The sequence below is a fragment of the Phyllobates terribilis genome, unplaced genomic scaffold (assembly GCF_046119375.1).
Source record: "Phyllobates terribilis strain yellow unplaced genomic scaffold, ASM4611937v1 Scaffold_8__6_contigs__length_399053987, whole genome shotgun sequence".
In the NCBI taxonomy this organism is placed as follows: domain Eukaryota; kingdom Metazoa; phylum Chordata; class Amphibia; order Anura; family Dendrobatidae; genus Phyllobates; species Phyllobates terribilis.
The window spans coordinates 252897190-252919977 of NW_027362768.1; the positions used below are offsets into that span (position 1 = coordinate 252897190).

The following is a 22788-nucleotide window of genomic DNA, read 5'->3' on the forward strand; positions in this document are numbered from 1 at the left end:
TCAGTACCATAGACAGTGAATGGAATGGGAGCCCTGCATTTGCACTGTCACTACATCCACACAGAGGACTCTGGGACCCCTTTCCTTTGGTTTATGGGGATTTGAGTGTTAGGAACCAAATACAAATGAGAGGTATCCTGAAGTGTTGATTTAAAAAAATAAATGTCCTTATTTTCTATGTACTTCACAGGAAAAAATGTAAGCTTAAACGTTGACTACCAAGTCTATACCACAGAGCTCTATTTAAATCAAGGCTGTATATCCAGTGGCTGTGAAGGGGTTGAGAAACTGAAGTATATTATCGTAAGTATCTGAAAAATAGAATTATATAAAAATGTGTGTGCATATATACATATCATGTTTTGTTAACATAGCTGTATGTTTTTTGCAGCGCAAGCTGTAAGTTTGAATAACAACATTCATTTTGCCATATAATATACTGAAAAAACTGCAAAATATAATGATATTGAATGAGTGTTTGTTTTCTGCATAATGAGTTTACGTTTATATTGACACCAATTTGGGGTACATGAGTTTTTGATCACTTTTTATTGCATTTTTTAGGGCAAAGATGACTTAAAAAAACACAATTCTGGCGTTGATTTTTTTTCTCCTTACGGTGTTTACCCTACATGTTACTTAACTTTATATTTTGATTGAACTTTACAGATGTGGTAATACAAAATATGTTTATTTTTTATTGTTTCTCCTTTCTTTATTTTTAATGGTGTAAAATTCGCTGCTTTGAATTTTTTTTTAATCTTTTTAACTATTTTTCCTATTTTTTACATTATTTTTCAATCTTCTTAGAGGACATAAACTTGAGATTGTTTATAATACCACAATATTGAACTTTACAGAGAAAATCACCATCTCATGTGAAGCTCAGCCTGTGACTGAGTTTCATATGAGTACCATGATAGCAGAGGCCTTCACCAGTGATCTACTGCTGCAATGGTAACCCTGATGGCTGTCCATCAGGAGCTGATGTGCGCGAGCGAGCACTAGTGCGTGTTACATTATAATGACGCTATCAGAGACTGAAAGCAGCAGCTAAATGGTTGAAAGTCACAGCTAGAGTGAAACTCCAGCCGCTGCTGTTAGAGACAAATGTCGGGATGAAATATAGTCAGCATCAGCTGCATGTGGAGGGAGCTCTGCTCACTCCCCATGTGTGAACCCCTTCCCAGGACATTATTGCAGGAAGGAGATAAGATATCCACTTTGTAGAAAACACAACCATTTTTTTTCAAACAAATATTAATAGTTGATTTTTTATACCGTGAATTATAAATTAATTAGTGGGTCAGAGGTTTACATACACCAAGTTGACTATACCTTTAAATAGCTTGGAAAATTGCAGAAAACAATGTCATGACTTTAGAGCTTCTGTTTGGTTAATTGACATAATTTCAGTTATTTGAAAGAGTACAGGTGGTAGTTTTTCAAGGCCTGTTTGTCTTTTTACTTAATGTCATGGTAAAATCAAAACAAATCAGCCAAGACATCAGAAAAAGAATTATAAAGCTCCATGAGTTTGATACATTTTTGGATCAATTCCCAAATGCCTGAAAGTACCAGGCTCATCTGTCCAAATGATAATCTGCAAGTTTAGATGCCATGGGACCACAAAAACTGTATACCAGTCAGGGATGAGTTATGTTCTGTCCAGCCGAAGTGAACGTAATTTGGTACAAAAATACAATTCAATCCAAAAGTAAGAAAACACCTTGTGAAGATTTTGGAAGTAGCTGGTATAAAAGTATCAGTATTGTCATCGAGAAAAATGAAAATCCTTACAGACATCACCAGAGAAAGAACTTGCAATCTAACCAGTTACAGTGGCATGTAAAAGGTTGGGCACCCCTGGTCAAAATTACTGTTATTGTGGACAGTTAAGCAAGTTGAAGATTAAATGATCTCTAAAAGGGCTAAAGTTGAAGATTACACATTTCCTTTGTATTTTACACAAAAAAAAATATATATATATATATTTTCATATTTTACATATTAAAAATTACAAAAAGGAAAATAGGCCAATGCAAAAGTTTGGGCACCCTGCATGACTAGTGCCTAGTTGCACCCCCTTTTGCAAGTATCGTATCTTCTAAATGCTTTTGGTAGCCAGCCAAGAGTCTTTCAATTCTTGTTTGAGGGATTTTCATCCATTCTTACTTGGAAAATGTTTTCAGTTCTGTGAGATTTCTGGGCCGTCTTGCATTCACTGCTATTTTCAGGTCTAGCGACAGATTTTCAATGATGTTCAGATCAGGGGACTGTGCGGGCCATTGTAAAACCTTTAGCTTGTGCCTTTTGAGGTAGTCTATTGTGGATTTTGACGTGTGTTTAGGATCATTATCCATTTGTAGAAGCCATACTCTTTTCAACTTCAGCTTTTTTACAGATGGTGTTATGTTTACATCAAGAATTTGTTGAAATTTCATTGAATCCATTCTTCATTCTACCTGGGAAATGGTCCCCGTGCCTTTGGCTGCAACACAACCCCAAAGCATGATTGATCCACCCCAATGCTTAATGGATGGCGAGATGTTCTTTTCATGAAATTTTGTGCCCTTTTTTCTCCACACATACATTTGTTCATTGTGGCCAAAGAGTTCTATTTTAACCTTGTTTAGATGTTCCTTTTCATACTTCTGACTCTGAATTTTATGGTGAGGAGGCGGGTGAGGTTTTCTTCTGATGACTCTTCCATGAAGGCCATTCAGTGAGGAAAATAAATATTTGATACACTGCCGATTTTGCAACTTTTCACACCTACAAAGAAAGGCGAGGTCTGTAATTTTTCAACTGTGAGAGATAGAATCTAAAAATAAAAAAACAGAAAATCACATTGTATGATTTTTATAAAATTAAATTGCATTTTATTGCATGAAATAAGTATTTGATCACCTACCAATAAGCAAGAATTCTGGCTCTTACAGACCTTTTCTTTATGAAGCCCTCCCACTCTGCACTTATTACCAGTATTAATTGCACCTATTTGAACTTTTTACTCATATAATAGACACGTGCCACACAATCAATCACACTCCAACCTCTCCACCAGGGCCAAGACCAAAGAGCTGTCTAAAGACACCAGGGACAAAATTGTAGACTTGTACAAGGCTGGGATGGGCTACAGGACATTAGGCAAACAGCTTGGTAAGAAGTCAATAACTGTTGGCACAATTATTAGAAAATGGAAGAAACACAAGATGACTGTCAATCACCCTCGATCTGTGGCTCCATGCAAGATCTTGCCTTGTTGGGTAAGGATGATTCTGAGAAAGGTCAGAAATCAGCCAAGAACTACATGGGAGGACCTGGTCAATGACTTGAAGAGAGCTGGGACCACAGTCTAAAACATTACCGTTAGCAACACACTATGCTGTCATGGATTAAAATCCTGCAGAGCACGCAAAGTCCCCCTGCTCTCGCCAGCACATGTCCAGGCCCGTTTGAAGTTCGCTAATGATCATCTGGATGATCCAGAGGAGGCATGGTACAAGATCATGTAGTCAGATGAGACCAAAATAGAACTTTTTGTTATGAACTCTACTCGCCGTGTTTGGAGGAAGAAGGATGAGTACAACCCCAAGAAAACCGTCCCAACCGTGAAGCATGGTGGGGGAAGCTTATACATTGCATTTTCTTTTCCGCAAAGGAAATAGGACGACTGTACCCAGTTGAAGGGTGGATGGATGGAGTCATATATCGCAAGATTTTGGCCAACAACCTTCTTTTCTCAGTAAGAGCATTGAAGATGGGTCATGGCTGGGTCTTCCAGCATGACAATGACCCAAAACACACAGCCAGGGTAACTAAGGAGTGGCTCCGTAAGAAGCATTTCAAGGTCCTTGAGTGGCCAGACCTGAACCCAATAGAAAATCTTTGGAGGTAGCTGAAACTCAATGTTGCCCAGGGACAGCCCCGAAACATGAAAGATCTGGAGAAGATCTGTGCGGAGGAGTGGGCCAAAATCCCTGCTACAGTGTGTACAAACTTGGTCAAGAACTACAGGAAATGTCTGACCTTTGTAATTGCAAACAAACGTTTCTGTACCAAATATTAAGTTATGTTTTTCTGTTGTATCAAATACTTATTTCATGCAGTAAAATGCAAATTAATTATGTAAAAATCATACAATGTGATTTTCTGTTTTTTATTTTTAGATTCTGTCTCTCACAGGTGAAGTGTACCTACAATAAAAATTTGGGGATTCTGATTTGCTTTTCTAGCAATCCTTCGAGCAGATCTCACTGAAATTTTGCTAGGTCTTCTTATCTTGAACTGCAGAGCAGATCTCACTGAAATTTTGCTAGGTCTTCTTATCTTGACCTCCACTGTTCCTTTTTAACTGTCATTTCTTAATTACATTTCAATCTGAGGAAAGGGCAACTTGAAAATGCTTTGCTATCTTCTTATAGCCTTCTCGTGCTTTGTGGGCCTCCACCATTTTCATTTTCAGAGTGCTAGGCAGCTGCTTAGAAAAACCCATGGATGATTTTTGGCACAAGGTTAGAGGAGGCTGGGTTTTTATAAAGCTGGGAAATTTGCATCACATGGCCTTTCCTAAAAATGATAACTTTGGTCAAAGTTATCTGGGCACACAAATCTCCAAGGGTGCCCAAACTTTTGCATTAACCCATTTTCCTTGTCATTTTTAAAATGTAAAAAAATAATAATAAAAAAATATATATATATGTACAGTACAGACCAAAAGTTTGGACACACCTTCTCATTTAAAGATTTTTCTGTATTTTCGTGACTATGAAAATTGTACATTCACACTGAAGGCATCAAAACTATGAATTAACACATGTGGAATTATATACGTAACAAAAAAATGTGAAACAATTGAAAATATGTCTTATATTCTAGGTTCTTCAAAGTAGCCTCCTTTTGCTTTGATGACTGCTTTGCACACTCTTGGCATTCTCTTGATGAGCTTCAAGAGGTAGTCACCGGAAATACAGAAAAATCTTTAAATGAGAAGGTGTGTCCAAACTTTTGGTCTGTACTGTATATATTGTATGTATACAGTATATATACAGTATATATATATATATATATGTTTGACTAAAATAATAAGAAAATGTTTAATCTTTAACTTTACACTTTTTAGAGATCATTTCATCTTCTACTTGCTTAAAAGGGTTTTCCACTACTTGGACAACCCCTTCTTAATCTAAATGTTTGGCCCCAATAAAATAAAAAAGCTTATACTCACCCCCCGTGCCGGTGCCGTTCCCACAGTGTCAGCACTCGCTCTCCCTGGGGCTCCCTTGCTGTTGTTGTGACAAGTGATGCCGGCACCCAATCAGTGCTGGCATTACTGTCCCTGCCTTTGGACAAATTGAACATGAAGAGTAAGTCCAGGCTCCCTGACTTTCTCTCTATGTTCAATTCAACAGGAGACTGGGACAGTGACACCAACGCTGATTGAGCACCGGTGCCAGCACAGGAGGTGGGTATAAGCTTTTTTATTTTATCGGGGCCAAGCGTGGGGGATGACAACGAGTTGTCCAAGTAGTGGACAACTCATTTAACTGTTCACAATAGCAGTCATTTTGACCAGGGTTGTCCAAACTTGTACATGCTACTCTACCTTCACATGAATCCCTATGCCGCTGACCCCCTACTTTCGAAACAGATAATTGTTACACGCATGCTGCTAGGTTCAGATAGGGCGAGACGGGTTTCATGAATTCTTTGGAATCTTGGGGGAACCGTTACTCAGGGCGACCATAGGCTGCCGCTTCTCTCAGGCACACGATAGATTCAATAGCTGAACAGACACATCTGACAAGAGTCTTTTTCAACAGTTTAACAGTGGAATTTAATCTGAAGCACAGTCAGTTTAATTCAGGGATATTACAGCAACAATCTTCATTACAGTACAGTCTGAGTTTCTTGAGCAACCGGCTCCAGTAACAATACATTAGTTTCTTCACAAGGTACAGTATTACAGTCTCTTTGGCAGCATAATTCAGCATAGATTAGATCTCTTAGCTGCACACTTCTATTCATACATAACCACAGACTTTTCCTTCACAAGGACACAATAGTACACAGCATTCTTTATCCTGCATGGAGATGGAGGGGGGAGGGTTTGATGAGGGAGATGATCCCTGTGACACAATTCATTCCAGTCCTTTTCTTCCTGCCCGATAATACTCTGCACTGTTAGTTCAGGGAGCTTATCTGACCTGTGTTTAGTTTCTCTCCTGATCTGAATCCTGTTCAGTTGCCTTCTGTCAGATCCAGATAACACACCATCTTTCTCTTCGGCTTCAGCCAGACTACAATAACAAGTTCCCCACAATCCCCCTGGGGCTCTGCCAAAACACCCCCTGACTCCTGTGACTGTGTTAACCCCTCTAGTTGCTGGATGGTTCTGAAGCACAACACTTCCTGTCTCCTGTGCTTGTGTTATTTGTAACAGTTTCTGGATACTTTTAAAGCAACAGCACTACTTCTGCATGTCACGTAATTAACCCCTTAATGACCAATGATGGACATAGCACGCTATGAGTGGGTGTCAATCACGGGAAGAGGTCAATCTGACTGACTGATCACAGCATGATCGCACAGTAGGTGCTGAAATATCAGCACCTCCCGCACGATCACCGCAGGAGTTCGACATTGCTAATGGCCGAGCTTCTGCAGTAACAGCCACAGATGGTGCCAACTTCACCCCTAGCTTTTTAACCCCCTAAATACTGAGATCAAGGGCGATCATAACATTTAGGAGGCTGGGAGAGAGAGGGGGCTCTTTCTCCCTCACGATCAGTGTCCCCATCATCACAAGGGCCCGATCATTGCCATGGTGACCTGAGATCATCATAACAACCCCTAGGTCACCATGCTAAGGAAAGCCTCATAGACTATTCTCAGAGCGTTGTATAAAAAGCTTCTATCAATGCAGATGACCGGTATAAAGCATTATAATGCTAGTGCATTGCAATGCTTTATACCAGCGAAAAATGTGAAAGTCCCATAGAGAGACTAACTAAAATAGTTTAAAAAAAGATAAAAAGAAATTGTAAAAATGTTTAAAAAGAAATAACAAAATAGTAATAATAATAATAATAATAAAATATTATACCAATAAAAACACATTTTTGTGCAAAAAAAAATAATAAACAAAGGAATTACAAATATTTGGTGTATGTATGACCCGATCTATAAAACTGTTACACTAGTTAACCCCTAAAGTGAACGCCGTAAAAACAAACAAAAACATGGCAATCTATGGTTCTTCATCATACCACTGGAAATAAAACGAGATCAAAATGAGAAATGTAAATAAAAACGCTGAAAAAGTCCCTAAAAAAACAGTGCCGTATGGCGACTTATCAGCGGAAAAATAAAGTTATAGCTCTCAGAATAAAGCGATGCAAAAATAATTATTTTCTATAAAATATGAGAAGAGTTTCCAGACCGGACAGCTATGCAGTCAGTGCGCATAGAACCCGGCGATTGACAATGTGCAGTGCAGGAGTGAGGTGGCCAGGCCGGGAGCTACCGCACAGACTTTAACTATGCGTGCTACGAGAATCCGACCAGTGATCATGATAAGCTCCTTAAAAACTGCGCAAGCGCAGCCAGGAACGCCACAGAGTCCGTAACCATGGATCCTGAGTGACTGCGATACCCTGCACATCGGGTAAGCAACACAACTAAAAAAAACTACACAAAGAGCAGAAATGAGGGGAGATAAAGACTAGTTTTGCCCTTCCCAATTCCCTTCCTGACAGCGGAGGTTGGCACACTAAGATGAAACGGTATGGCGCCCCCGCCCCTCGTCGACTGTCCCTATGTAGCCCTACCACTACTCTAACTGACCAGGCATCCTCAATAGGTTATCAGATATTATGTAGTGAACATATACAAATAAAAACATAGATACTAGTGGGCTGAGGGGTCTCATCAATATTTTTCAACAATATGACCAGAACCCCCCCTCCCCTAACACAGTCCAAGAAGAAACATATATGATATACTTGTCAAACAAAGAATAGCCCTTCAGATCATAAATGGGCGGTCAAGTGTCAGTGCAATTATAACCACAAAACATCCATATATCTCATAGTCACGTTTCTATGGTCATGGACTTAGCTTAATGGCATCTTCTGACACATTTTCCCCTCTTTAGGTCATACAGGGGTTCATGAGGGAATTTCTTCAATCAGGACAAGAAAAGGTGACCATAAGCTGTACTGCAATGAGGATAACAGTTCACAGGTCCAGGCATTATGTCCCCTACATACAATATGAGCCCCCACACAGCCCCCCCTATATACAGCATGAACCCCCACATAGCCTTCTACATACAGTATGAGCCCACACACAGCTCCTACATACAGTATGAGTCCACACACTGCCACCTACATACAGTATGATCCCTCACATAGCCCCCAATATAGAGTATGAGCCCCCACATAGCCCCTAGATACAGTATGAGCCCCCACATAACTCCCTATATACTGTATAAGCCCCACATAGCTCCCTATATACGGTATGAGCCCCCAAATAGCCTCCTATATACAGTAGGAGCCTGCAAATAGCTCCCTAGATACAGTATGAGCCCTCATATAGCCTCCTATATACAATAAGAGCCAACTCATAGCTCCCTATATAAATTATGAGGCCCCACATAGCTCTCTATTTAAAGCATGAACCCACACATACAGTTATATGAAAAAGTTTGGGCACCCCTATTAATCTTAAGCTTAATGTTTTCTTAAAATTGGTGTTTTTGCAACAGCTATTTCAGTTTGATATATGTAATAACTGTTGGACACAGTAATGTTTCTGCCTTGAAATGAGGTTTATTGTACTAACAGAAAATGTGCAATCTGCATTCAAACAAAATTTGACAGGTGCATAAGTATGGGCACCCTTATCATTTTCTTGTTTTAAATACTCCTACCTACTTTTTACTGACGTACTAAAGCACTTTTTTTGTTTTTGTAACCTCATTGAGCTTTGAACTTCAGAGCCAGGTGTATGCAATCATGAGAAAAGCTACTTAAAGTGGCCACTTGCAAGTTGTTCTCCTGTTTGAATCTCCTCTGAAGAGTGGCATCATGGGCTCCTCAAAACAACTGTCAAATGATCTGAAACAAAGATTATTCAACATAGTTGTTCAGGGGAAGGATACAAAAAGCTGTCTCAGAGATTTAACCTGTCAGTTTCCACTGTGAGGAACATAGTAAGGAAATGGAAGAACACAGGGACAGTTCTTGTTAAGGCCAGAAGTGGCAGGCCAAGAAAAACATCAGAAAGGCAGAGAAGAAGAATGGTGAGATCAGTCAAGGACAATCCTCAGACCACCTCCAGAGAGCTGCAGCATCAACTTGCTGCAGATGGTGTCACTGTGCATCGGTCAACTATACAACGCACTTTGCACAAGGAGAAGCTGTATGGGAGAGTGATGCGAAAGAAGCCATTTCTGCAAGCACGCCACAAACAGAGTCGGCTGAGGTATGCAAAATCACATTTGGAGAAGCCAATTTCTTTTTGGAAGAAGGTCCTGTGGACTGATGAAACCAAGATTGAGTTGTTTGGTCATACAAAAAAGGCGTTATGCATGGCGGCAAAAAAACACAGCATTCCAAAAAAAACACTTGCTACCCACAGTAAAATTTGGTGGAGGTTCCATCATGCTTTGGGGCTGTGTGGCCAATGCCGGCACCGGGAATCTTGTTAAAGTTGAGGGACGCATGGATTCCACTCAGTATCTGCAGATTCTTGACAATAATGTTCAAGAATCAGTGATAAAGTTGAAGTTACGCAGGGGATGGATCTTTCAGCAAGACAATGATCCAAAACACCGCTCCAAATCTACTCAGGCATTCATGCAGAGGAACAATTACAATGTTCTGGAATGGCCATCCCAGTCCCCAGACCTGAATATCATTGAACATCTGTGGGATCATTTGAAGAGGGCTGTCCATGCTCGGCGACCATCAAACTTAACTGAACTGGAATTGTTTTGTAAAGAGGAATGGTCAAAAATACCTTCATCCAGGATCCAGGAACTCATTAAAAGCTACAGGAAGCGACTAGAGGCTGTTATTTTTGCAAAAGTAGGATCTACTAAATATTAATGTCACTTTTCTGGTGAGGTGCCCATACTTATGCACCTGTCAAATTTTATTTGAATTCAGATTGCACATTTTCTGTTAGTACAATAAACCTCATTTCAAGGCATAAACATTACTGTGTCCAACAGTTATTACATAGATCAAACTGAAATAGCTGTTGCAAAAACACCAATTTTTATAAAACATTAAGCTTAAGATTAATAGGGGTGCCCAAACTTTTTCATATAACTGTAGCTCTGTATATACAGTATGAGCCCCCATATAGCCTTTTAGATACAGTATGAGCCTGCACATAGCTCCCTAGATACAGTATGAGCCCCCATATAACCTCCTATTTACAGTATGAGCCCACACATAGCTGCCTATATACAGTATGAACCCGCACATTGCTCCCTATATATAGTATGAGTCCGGTCATAGCTCCCTATATACAGTATGAGCTCACACATAGCTCTCTATATACAGTATGAGCCAGAACATAGCTCCCTGTATACAGTATGAGCCCACACATAGCTCCCTATATACAGTATGAGCCTGCACAAAGCTCCCTTCTCTGATCAACTGTTGGTTTCACAACCAGCTCAGAAAAAGGTCGAATCCCACTTCAGGGGCAGCAAAATGCTGCTGACCAGAAGACACCTTAGATCACCGCGTCAGGTGGCCCGAAGGCACCCCTCTGACGGCTGTATCCAGGTCAAATGCCCCTCTGCTTCACCTAGGTACGGCCCTGTACAGTCTATATGAAAATACATGATTCATTAGAAAAAATTGGATATATAGATCCATTAATATTACACAAGGAGTTACCCAATCAAGTCAGAAACATCTACTATCCCTCCTTTCGTTATATTTATAGAAATCACAGAGTAATCATGTAAGTTAATTAAATACTTTATTCAACACAGCAAACAAAAATCTCTTTTAAAATTTCATCATTCTGCCCCTAAAAACACCAATTAAAATTTTTTTTACATTTTTTTTTACAGGCAGTGTGGTTTACATATAGCCTTATGACACATGGATAGTTGTAGATGCCATTACATATCATTGTATGCAGAGTAAATAGCAATATACCGTTTCAAAGATACAGATAATACAAGTCTCTATAAATTAATATCAATAAGACATTTCATATATGCATACAATAATCAAGTATCCCAGGCCTGTATACAGTTAAGAAGTATTTTGGTTAAGCATCCAAATACAGACCATTTGCCATAGTAGTGGCCCCACACTGCCCAGCACCCCTACGCGCTTTACGCGTGTTTGCTTCCTCGTGGGGTATATGAGAATTCATGACTGGTATATGATATACTGTGATACAGACATCAGATGTTATACAATATACACATTGTTATATACCATCTGATTAAGTACCACAGTATAACATAGACTAATCTGTATACTGGATATGATATATTATGTACAGGGATATATAATGCACTGTACCGATCACACCTGAACCTGCCTACAGGACCTCACATATTACATATCGATCCATATAGTCACACCTGTGATGTCGTGTAGGTTCTGGGTTAATCGGTCAGTCCAGTCAGTGATCTGTGGGATATTAAACAGGACACATTCACATATGTTTTTTTTTTTAAAGCATATTTGTTATCACTACATCTGTAAAAATCAGCTCTAGACATAAAATTATATTAAAATTAACCCATGCGGTAAACACTGTAAAGAAAAAGAAAAATACTGAAATGCTAGAAATGGCATTTCTCAGTCATTTCTCGTCCAGAAGTAATGGAATAAAAAGTGATGAAAGCGTCATGTGTCCTGAATACTACCAATACAAAACTAAAGCTCCATATGCAAAAAACAAGCCCTCACACATCTCCAATAAAGGAAAGATAAAAAAGTTATGGCTGTTAGAAAACAATGACACAAACCAATTACTTTTTGGTTTACAAAGTTCAGAATTTTTTTAAACCAGTAAAATAAATACAAAATTTTTTATAAATTTGATGTTGAAATGACATATAATGAATCCAAAATACAATGGCAAAAATGTTTTTATTTTTTACTATTTAACCTTGGAATTTATGACTTCAACTCTATCTCTTTGTAAGTACAAAATTGTTCACAAGACACATTATCAATCCAGGCTGGGGACAAGTAGTATATAGTCCCCCCCTAAATAAATACATGAAATAGATAGTGGAGTACTCCCATAATATTATTAGTGCAATGTGCACGTGTCTATGACGTCACTGGGTTTGCTTACCCGACACGCGCGTGTTGCCATGTTGGCGGCGGCCAAGTGCTGACCTTATATGTGCGGACTACAGCGTGCATGCGCTGCATTACTCGGCACCTGGGATTTGGGGCATATATGTGACTCGCCCCCTGGGCCGTGGGGCACTCGGATCCGGGCAATAGGGGAACGATGGGGGTAGTAGTGGCAACCCGGTTCCGTGGCTCAGGGTGGTCAGACCAGTGGTAGTCCGTTATGTGCTGATGATTATGTCCGACTACGCCACCCGTGGATTGCGGTTATTAGGAACCGCCGCTGCATGCAGACCGCTGGGGCTGATGATGTGTGCAGCTGGGGTAGTGTGACTCCCCACGGGAAGAGTGCGGCCCCAGGGCAGTATAATGGATGGTGGGAGTGATGGTGGTGAGAGTCCCAGTACCGGTAGTGCTGGAGGCACGAAGGAGCACACAGACAACAGGTTGCAGTCCAGGGTCTTTACTAGAGCAGGTAAACTGACCCATAAACAGTCCCGGCTAGGAGGGGGCCTGGATGTCTGAGAGCAATTGGGAGATTGGCCCTGGTCAGGGTGAGGGTGTAGGCCTACCGTGCTTTCTGCGCTCCTTCTGACTATTTCCTCCTTATAGGATAACAGCCCACGCTTCCGAGCTCTCCGTGTATTCTCACCTGTATGACCTGCAACGTGGGTTCCTTTCTGCTCCCAGCCTTGTACGGCTTTGCTGGTCCCTTCTGTTGTGGCAGGGCCTTCAGGCTTCTTAGGCCAAGGAATATACAGTCCCCTGCGGACTGGTTATCTGCTGGAGAATGTGGAATCCTCCCAGCCTCAGACACCAAAGTCTGGTAAATTAAGTCCTTTATCTGCCAAGACAGGCTCACTTCGCCTCTTGTCTCTGGCTTGTGGCTCTCCTCCTGCCACACTTCCTCTTAGGTGCAATACAACTGTCTGTCCCTGCTCTGCTCTGGGTCAAGTCTCAGTCCTGAGACAGGTCGTCAAGTTCTCTCTAACCCTGCCCCCAGTACCAGCTTTTATAGGGGCAGCCAGCTCCCCCTACTGGCCTGAGACAGGAGGCATTGCATGCTAATGTTCCCCTGACTAGAGAACCTCCCCCTTGCTCTCAGACACAGCTTTATTTACACTTGTGGCATCCAGGCCAGGGTGACACATATGTATTGTATATGACAGGACTGCAATAAGATTGCATCTCCCCTTGAGAAAGCACAACGCGAAACACACATTGACGCAGCTGTGGTGGTCTCATCAAAATCCACCCCTACTCTGGGTAAGCACTACATTATATACTGAACAGCACATGGCACTTTAAATCATGGTTTCTCCTTTGCTATTACCATTTCAAGCATTACTTTGTCTATCTTTTATATACCCGTATTTGGAACTGATCTGTATGGTGCTTGCTAATATTATGAGGGGCGTTCATTAAAGATTTCCCCTGAACCACTTCCCGTGGACTTGGTACAGTTATTAGTCCTTCTCTACATAGGTGCCATCTAGGGACACACACTTCTCCAATCTCTATAAGCAACTGTAAACACCTCGCTTGTAGAAGTCAGCCGGTTGCTACAACAGTCACATTGTGACTTCGGAAATCAGAGTCTCATGATCTGGAAAAAGCTTGCCCTTCAAAAATAATTTCATTTTTGGAAAGAGGTGGAAGTCTGATGGTGCGAGGTCGGGTGAATAAGGGGAATGCGATAGAATTTCAAAGCCATAGGAGCATGCTTTAACGTGCCCCCTGGGCCGTGGGGTACCCAGTGCCGGGCCGGTAGATGCTGGGGGTTGTAGTCACTGTGGCGGTGACCCGGTCCGTGACCCAGGGCGGTCAATCCAAGGGTAATTTATGTATAGGTTTATAATGTCCGACTACGCCACCTGTGGAATGCGGCTAATGGAGGCCGCCGCTGCGGAACAGTCCTCTGAAGCTGGTGGTTTTGGCAGCAAAGGTGGTATAACTCCCCACAGGAAGAGTTAGCTTCAGGGCAGTGTATGTGGATGATGGTGGTTGTGCTGGGTGTCAGTAATAACCACAGAGTCAATATAGTGCAGTCCCAGGGTCTTTACTCACAGTTGTCAATTAGGCAAGCATGGACTGGAGTACTGGCTAGAAGTAAGAGTCCGGTCAGCCTGGAAGCAAACATAGAGTCCTCCTTGCCAGGTGGAGTTGTAGGCCTGCCCTTCTCACTATACTCTTTGGCTTTACTGCTTGTAGCTGTGTTGTAGCCCACGTCCCTGAGTGTAACGTGCTGTGCTCACCCGTATGGCTGGCAGCTCGGGCCTTGTGCATGCGTTGCTCTTCTGTGGCGGTGCTGGTCCCTCTGTGCTGCTGAGCCTCCGGGCGTCTGATGGGGCCAGGAGACCTGCAATCTCCTGCCCTACGGTATCTGCTGCCGGGACTTCAGTGCCCCACAGCCTCGGACTCCGGTGTCTGGTCCTCTGTGTACTTCAGCTAGGACGAGCTTCCTCAGCTCCAGTCCCTAGCTCCTCTCTCCTCAATGTCCTAAACTCAACTCCTGACACTAAGCTAAACTAACCCCGCCTCCAGATCCCAGTTGCCAAGGGGAGGGTCCTCCCCTTGCTGGTCTGGAGCCAGGAAGTGTTGCATGTATTGTGTACCTGGCTAAAAGAACCCCTGCTTGCTTCCAGGTATGGCATTACCTCATTTGAGGGAAGCAATGCCACTGTGGCAACCAGACCCTTGGGGTGCCACATTCCCCCCTAGTTAATTTCAGTACTCCGGGACTGAACATATTTTTCAAAAGTGACAACAACAATAACAGGCATATTAGAATATTTACAAACATTACAGTCCTTGATAGGTTACAGTATAATCTGCAACCAGGTGTCCATTCCACTGAGCAAGATGTAATTTGAGGGACCCGTCCAAAACCCTCCACGGGGGCCCTGGGGTAGCTGCAGGGCATTGATGATCCAAGTGCTGGACCACGTCTTCGGCCACCTCCAACGAGTTTTTTGTTCAGTGGTCTTTCACTAAGGGGCACTTTAACAAGTGCAACTATTTACAAGGGAAAGTTCTTTGGTTATTCACCGTCCATAACCTAAAAGTCTTTGTACCCTTTTTGGGTAACTGGAAAAACACACATTAAACATTTCAAAATAGCATTGTCTCTGGCATACCCTTACGGGTAACTATATACAGCATGCATTTCAAATTTTCTTATGCTTTAAACTTTGCATTTTTAAATTCTCCAACGAGCAGGGATCTGACCTCTGGTAGTTCTGGTAGATCTACGTAGTACACTATCTGTCACTGCTCTACCCTGGTCCCTTGTGTCTACCCCTGGTGTGGTGGGTTCAGTGTGAACTGCACTACAGGTAGTATGAGGTAGTACTGGTAGGTTGGGCAATTTCCTACGAATTCTTTGGCTCACCATGGGTACGACAGGTTTACTGCTAGCAGAGGGTTGATTCTCCAGGTCTGCTGATAATGAAACTTCTGTCTCTGGGGCCAACTGTTCTTCCAACTCTTCTGGCACTTCTGCAGCTTCCGGTGAGGCCGCTTGGAGAAAGGTAATGACTGGCACGACAATTGCATTGTTCACCTGTGTCCACGACCGGGGAAACTCTTCGAGTACTGTTTGGACCACTTCCTCCACTTTCTCTGTGGTTGAGGGCTATCTTGGTCTTCCTTAGTGTGTTGCAATTGCTCGGGACATTTCTTCAAGTGAACTCTGGAAACAGCCGCCGATATTTCTCCTCCATCTTTGCTGATGAGGCACACTTTGGTGTTATCGTAACTCGAGGGTAGGATGGTGTATGGCTTTACCTCCCACTGATCATCCATTTTGTGGAGTCGTCTCTTTCTCTTAAGGACTTGTTCTCCAGGTGATAAGGGAACAGCAGGTGCGGCCTACGGGAGAATGGCATTACCGTGGCAGTGATCGCGCTTGCGGCTGAACTTCCCTCCATGTCCGTCGTCTTCCTCCCCCCTAGTGATCCGTGGCCTACCTTCTTTCACTTTTCTTCCCGTAGGCCGCAGTTCCGCAGGCGATGGTCTCCTTTTAGGACCTGGCATCGCACGCGTCTGACGTCAGCACTCGCTGGGGCTCCTTCCAGGACCTGGCGCTGCATCAGTGCGTGAGGCGGGGCATGGGCTTCACGCGCTTCCAGCGGTTACGCCCCTCTTCTTCCCGCGCGGCGACCCGGAAATGGCGGACAATGGCGGGAAACAGCGGCAATTGGCACAAAACTTCACCACGGTATGCGACACAGTTCTTTAAGGTGCACAGTACCCGATGGCAACGGGCACGAAATCCTGCCGACTACGCCAAAATTGACACGCCCTCTGGGCCGTGGGGTACCCGGTGCCGGGCCGGTAGATGCTGGGGGTTGTAGTCACTGTGGCGGTGACCTGGTCCGTGACCCAGGGCGGTCAATCCAAGGGTAATTTATGTATAGGTTTATAATGTCCGACTACGCCACCTGTGGAATGCGGCTAATGGAGGCCGCCGCTGTGGAACAGTCCTCTGAAGCTGGTGGTTTTGGCAGCAAAGGTGGTATAACTCCCCACAGGAAGAGTTAGCTTCAGGGCAGTGTATGTGGATGATGGTGGTTGTGCTGGGTGTCAGTAATAACCACAGAGTCAATATAGTGCAGTCCCAGGGTCTTTACTCACAGTTGTCAATTAGGCAAGCATGGACTGGAGTACTGGCTAGAAGTAAGAGTCCAGTCAGCCTGGAAGCAAACATAGAGTCCTCCTTGCCAGGTGGAGTTGTAGGCCTGCCCTTCTCACTATACTCTTTGGCTTTACTGCTTGTAGCTGTGTTGTAGCCCACGTCCCTGAGTGTAACGTGCTGTGCTCATCCGTATGGCTGGCAGCTCGGGCCTTGTGCATGCGTTGCTCCTCCGTGGCGGTGCTGGTCCCTCTGTGCTGCTGAGCCTCCGGGCGTCTGATGGGGCCAGGAGACCTGCAATCTCCTGCCCTACGGTATCTGCTGCCGGGCCTACAGTGCCCCACAGCCTCGGACTCCGGTGTCCGGTCCTCTGTGTACTTCAGCTAGGACGAGCTTCCTCAGCTCCAGTCCCTAGCTCCTCTGTCTCGATGTCCTAAACTCAACTCCTGACACTAAGCTGAACTAACACCGCCTCCAGATCCCAGTTGCCAAGGGGAGGGTCCTCCCCTTGCTGGTTTGGAGCCAGGAAGTGTTGCATGTATTGTGTACCTGGCTAAAAGAACCCCTGCTTGCTTCCAGGTATGGCATTACCTCATTTGAGGGAAGCAATGCCACTGTGGCAACCAGACCCTTGGGGTGCCACACTTCCATTTGGGAAACATGTGAGTTGTGAACTGGTGCATTGTTTTGCAGAAGACAGACACCTTTGGTGAGCATGCTACATCTCTTGGTTTTGATGGCCTTCCGCAATTTCTGCAGCAGTGAAGCATAGTATGCCCCAGTGATCATGGTACCCTTTGGTAGGAAATCCATCAATACTACTCCATGCTGGTCCCAAAATACTGTGAGCATGACTTTGCCTGCTGACGGTTGGGCACGTGCCTTCTTTGGTGAGTCATGATGCTTCCATTGCATCGACTGGACTTTAGTCTCAGGATCATAGTAATGGACCCAGCTTTCATCCTGTGTGATCAGTCTGTTGAAAAAGTCCTCCTGGTTTCCATGGCACATCATCAATAGAGCCTGAGAGTATTCGACTCGTTCCTGCTTCTGGAAAGGTGTGAGCAGCCGAGGAACCCAGCGAGCAGATACCTTATGCATGTGAAGATGGTCTTGGATGGTGTGTTCATCAGTAGCAGAGTGAGGTCACCCTGGAATTGGAGCTGTTTGCACCGAACTCTGACCACATTTCAATTGACGATGCCAGTTCTTGACTACATCATATGATGAGGAATCATCACAATAAATCTCTTTCATCTCATCGAAAGTCTCCTTTGGTATGCGGCCTTTCAAGTAAAGGAACTTGATGACTGCTCTGTATTCCACTAGGTCCATTATCAAACCTCACACCAATTCAGCACCTGTAAAATGAAGACCATTAGTAGTTGTGAGTTGCAAATTGTCACCTAACCTATAGAGACTTATATCATTACACATGTGAAGTTTCAGTGTCCTGAGATAAATAGAAGTGGGTCAGGGGAAATCTTTAATGAACACCCTCCTATTTGTATGTTCTGTATTGGATCTTGATGCTCTCCCCTAACTTTATCCTCCTTATTTCACCTCTATTGTATACCTTTATTGGTGATTAATTTTAAATATATAGTTAATAAAAGGTGATTTTTATTCCGTTGTTTGTTAGTTTCCATGTACTCATTTTTTCGCTTTTCTTGGGTCTATCTCTTTATAGATGAGCAGTTAAGTAATACTTTGTCTTATTCCATGCTATAGGAAAAAAAACAACTGGGATGTGCCATTCTTGGACCAACATGTTCATATGCCACTTATCAGATGCTCACGTGAGTAAATACCTTAAGTTATGCAAATGTTATAAATTACATAACAATAATACCATATAGCAAAAAGGCACTCTATTTTTATATTCAATCTGTTTTATTAAACATTAATTATTATACATTTTGCAAATCAAAAATATTTTGTATTCGAATTTGAAGAAAACATAACGATATAGAAAATGTCCAAAGTTCAAATGAGACTACTCTTTCTATAATAAGTCAAATTGTAATACATTGAACAACACAGTAATTCTATGACGAACGCCAATATGAGATTCATATGATAAGGTAACCTCTATATTATATCTGAAGAGTTAATATATAAAGAAGAAAGAAAAAGAGAGGGAAAAGAGAAAAGACAGGAGGTCAAGTGTGGGGGGGGTCCTTATGACCTTGTAGCTATTTATGAGCACAGTCTCATGAATCTATTGAGGCTATTAGAACAGGTTATGAAAATCAGGTGAATCCTGAAACAGAATCCATCTGCTCCAAACCCTTCTGAATTTATCATTGATTCCATTACATTTTTCAGAAAGTTCTTCCATTCTACATAGATTCACCATTTCCTTGTACCAATCTAGTATGCTAGGGGGGGTTTTAAGTTTCCAAAACCACAGGATTACCATCCGTGCCGCTGTTAAGCAAAATCAAAGTAGATCCTTCTTTTGTGTACATATTGAAGAAGGGAGAATTGATAGAAGATCTATTTGAGGTGACCTCTTTACTCTGTTATCGGTGATGTGTTGATAGTTGTCAATACCTTCTCCCAAAATGGTTTAATTTTAGAACACTCCCACCAGATATGAATTATGGAACCCACTTTACTTTCACATCTCCAACGTATTTCTGAAACTGTAGGTAATATTGCATGTAAGTTAGAAGGGTATTGATTAGTGATGAGCGAGCAAATTGGAATCCTCGAGTACTCGGTCTGAGTAATGAGCCCAATCTAAGTCTATGGGAAACTCGAGCATTTTTCTGGCAGCTCCCCCCAGCGGTCTGCAGTGGGCCTAAAAATTGCCCAAATCGATGGGAACAGTACTCAAATGACAGGGGAACAGCATGGGGAAGACCCCTGGAAGCATTTCTGACTCCCAGGTCAATGCTGTCAACAACGTTGTCAGAGGTATTACTCCACTCTTATGGACTCTCAGTAAAACATACAAAAACTAAACCAAAATGGATTTTCCTGGGAAATATGTTAAGGAACATCCTTTCCAGGGTAATGACTTGTATATAAGCCAAAATAAATAACCAAAAACAAAAATGCTTCTCCACACCTTGGGCTATGTTCACACGTAGCGTTTTTGATGTTATTTTGCATTGCTTTAAACCAAGACAAATGCATTCACCTGGAAATGTCATTTTAACATTTTACAACCTTATCTGCCCATTTGGTGTGTGAAACATCATCAGACACATCCTGTTTCATTTATGAAGGAGGGACTGTGAAAGTCACAAACACTATTTTTACAGCTTTACTATTCTTAAAAGGCCAGCAGTTGGCCCTCGCTATTGTTAGAGAGCCATCAGCCGGCTATGCTTTGTTGTTCCCATTATTAACGAGTGGGTCTCTTATACTGTTATTGCGTATGCAGTGACTGCAAGGACTGCCAAAAATTTGGACGCAACCCAATACCCTTTGAAGAGACGTAAAGGAGGGCCTCAGTAAAAAAAAGTGGTTCTCATTATAAAGGAGCGGGTCTCCTATAGTGGTAATGCCCATGCTGTGACTGCAAGGGCTGCCAAAATTTGGGAAAACCCCCACTAACAGTTTAAAGACATATAGAGGTGGGCCTCAGTAATGACATATTCCCATTAGAAAGGAGAGGGTCTCCCATACTGTTTGCCTATGTAGTGACTGCAATGGCTGTGTGTGAGGACAGAGGTGCATGGGAATAGAGTTAGACCTCCCAAAAAAAAGACACTGTATTTGAGTTTATGTTATGCTGCTATCATTGGGTGGTGTTGAGAAGTCTGGCCCAATCCAGCCCTTGTTCATTTTTATAAGAGTAAGCCTGTCAGCATTTTCAGTTGATAGGCTGCTGTGCCTATTGGTTATAATTCCACCGGCGGCACTAAAAACCCGCTCTGACAAAACACTAGCGGCAAGGCAGGCCAGGACCTTCAAGGCGTAGAGAGCCAGTTCATGCCATGTGTCCAGCTTGGATACCCAATAATTATAAGGCAGAGAGGAATCACAGGGGACATTCGTTAAGTTGGCAAGGTACTCCCTCAGCATCTTTCGGAACTTTTCCCTCCTTGTGAGAGTACCCCGCGCCTCAGGGCTTGTGCAATGTGAGAGTCTGAGAAAACTGTCCCAGAACTTTGACAGAGTTCCTCTGCCTCTGCTCGATTGCATTTGTGTCTCTCTCGGCTGTACTCCTTGGTTGTCCAACGAACTGTGACCTCTGCCGCCAGCATTTTCAGATGGGTATTTTTTTAATAATTCTGCAACAAGAGCCTTCTCGTACTGCACCATTTTATTAGGCCTGTCCTGCAAGGGAATAAGAGACAGAAAGTTCTCCTTGTAGCGTGGGTCTAGAAGTGTCACCAACCAATAATGACTGTCACCCAAAATTTGGACAACGTGAGGATCACGGGAAAGGCAGCGTAACATAAACTCAGCCATGTGTGCCAGACTGCTAACAGGTAAGACTTCCGTGTCCTCAGCAAGAGAATGAATGACCATGCTCTCCTCCTTATCTTCCTCCTCCTTCATATCCCTGTTCTCAGACCATCCACGCTAACAGACGGTATGACAGTTGTGCAGGTAGTACTGTCAATAGACAAGGAAACTTGTTCCTGTTCTTCCTCCTCCTCCTCTTCCTCATTGTCACCCAATCCATGTTGGGATGAGATGAGACTGGGCTGTGTAGAATCACCCTGTATGGTTCCTTGCTCCATCTCATCATGCTCCACATGCAATGCATCCTCTTTGATTGTGAACAGAGAGCATTTCAGAAGACAGAGAAGCGGGATGGTGACGCTAATTATGGCGTCATCGCCGCTCACCATCTTGGTGGAGTCCTCAAAGTTTTGGAGGATGGTACATATGTCTGACATCCATGTCCACTCCTGAGGTTTTATGTGTGGAGTCTGACCTGAATACCGACAGCCTTGTTGATGCTGGTAGTCAACAACTGCCCTCTTCTCACATATTCTTCCCAACATCTGCAATGTAGAGTTCCAATGCGTGGGGACATCGCAGATCAGTCGGTGAGCTGGAAACTGCAAACACTGCTGAAGCATGGCAAAGGGGGCAGGAAGCTGCAGCTGACTATCTAAAATGGGCACACAAGCGGCGTACTTTGACTAGCAGATCCGGGTTGGTTTTGAGAAACCATTGAACCATGAGGTTAAGCACATAGGCCGAGCATGGTACGTGTGTGAGCTCGCCTCACCTCAGAGCTGCCACCAGGTTCCGGCCATTGTCACACACGACCATGCCTGACTGTAGGGTCAGCGGCGTCATCCACAGATCTGCCTGCTCATACAGAGCTGACCACAACTTTTCAGCGTTGTGCGGTTTGTCACCTAAGCATATTAGCTTCAGCACAACCTGTTGCCGCTTGGCCAAGGCAGTGCTGCAGTGCTTCCAGCTTGTGACTGATGTGGTCATTTCGGAGATGGAGGAGGAAGAGGAGGTGCACGAGCTGTAGAATGTGTGGGCAACCCTGATTGACCCGGGGCCCGCAATCCTCGGCATCGGGAGAACGTGTTCCGTCCCAAGGTCCGACTGGGTCCCGGCTTCCACTATCGGCTTCCACTATATTAACCCAGTGTGCCATCAGCGAGATGTACCGTCCCTGCCCTCAAGCACTTGTCCACGTGTCTGTGGTTAGGTGAACTTTTCCGGTAACTGCGTTGTTGAGGGCACGTCTAATGTTGTGGGACGCGTGCTTGAGTAATGCGGGGATGGCACACCGGGAAAAATAGTGGTGGCTGCGGACCGAGTACCGAAGGACGGCCACCGCCATCAGGTTGCAGAAAGCTTCCGTCTCCACGA

At 43.4% G+C, this 22788-nt stretch overlaps 1 protein-coding gene across 1 annotated transcript in view; it reads left to right on the plus strand.

The window, feature by feature from the left end:
* Nucleotides 1–22788, plus strand: part of GUCY2C (guanylate cyclase 2C) — a 552042-nt gene that overhangs the window by 124320 nt on the left and 404934 nt on the right. Inside the window, exons 2-3 of the mRNA XM_073644175.1 lie at nucleotides 191–303; nucleotides 18715–18782. Of these exons, the coding sequence (XP_073500276.1) occupies nucleotides 191–303; nucleotides 18715–18782 (181 nt within the window). The remainder of the gene's footprint in view (nucleotides 1–190; nucleotides 304–18714; nucleotides 18783–22788) is intronic.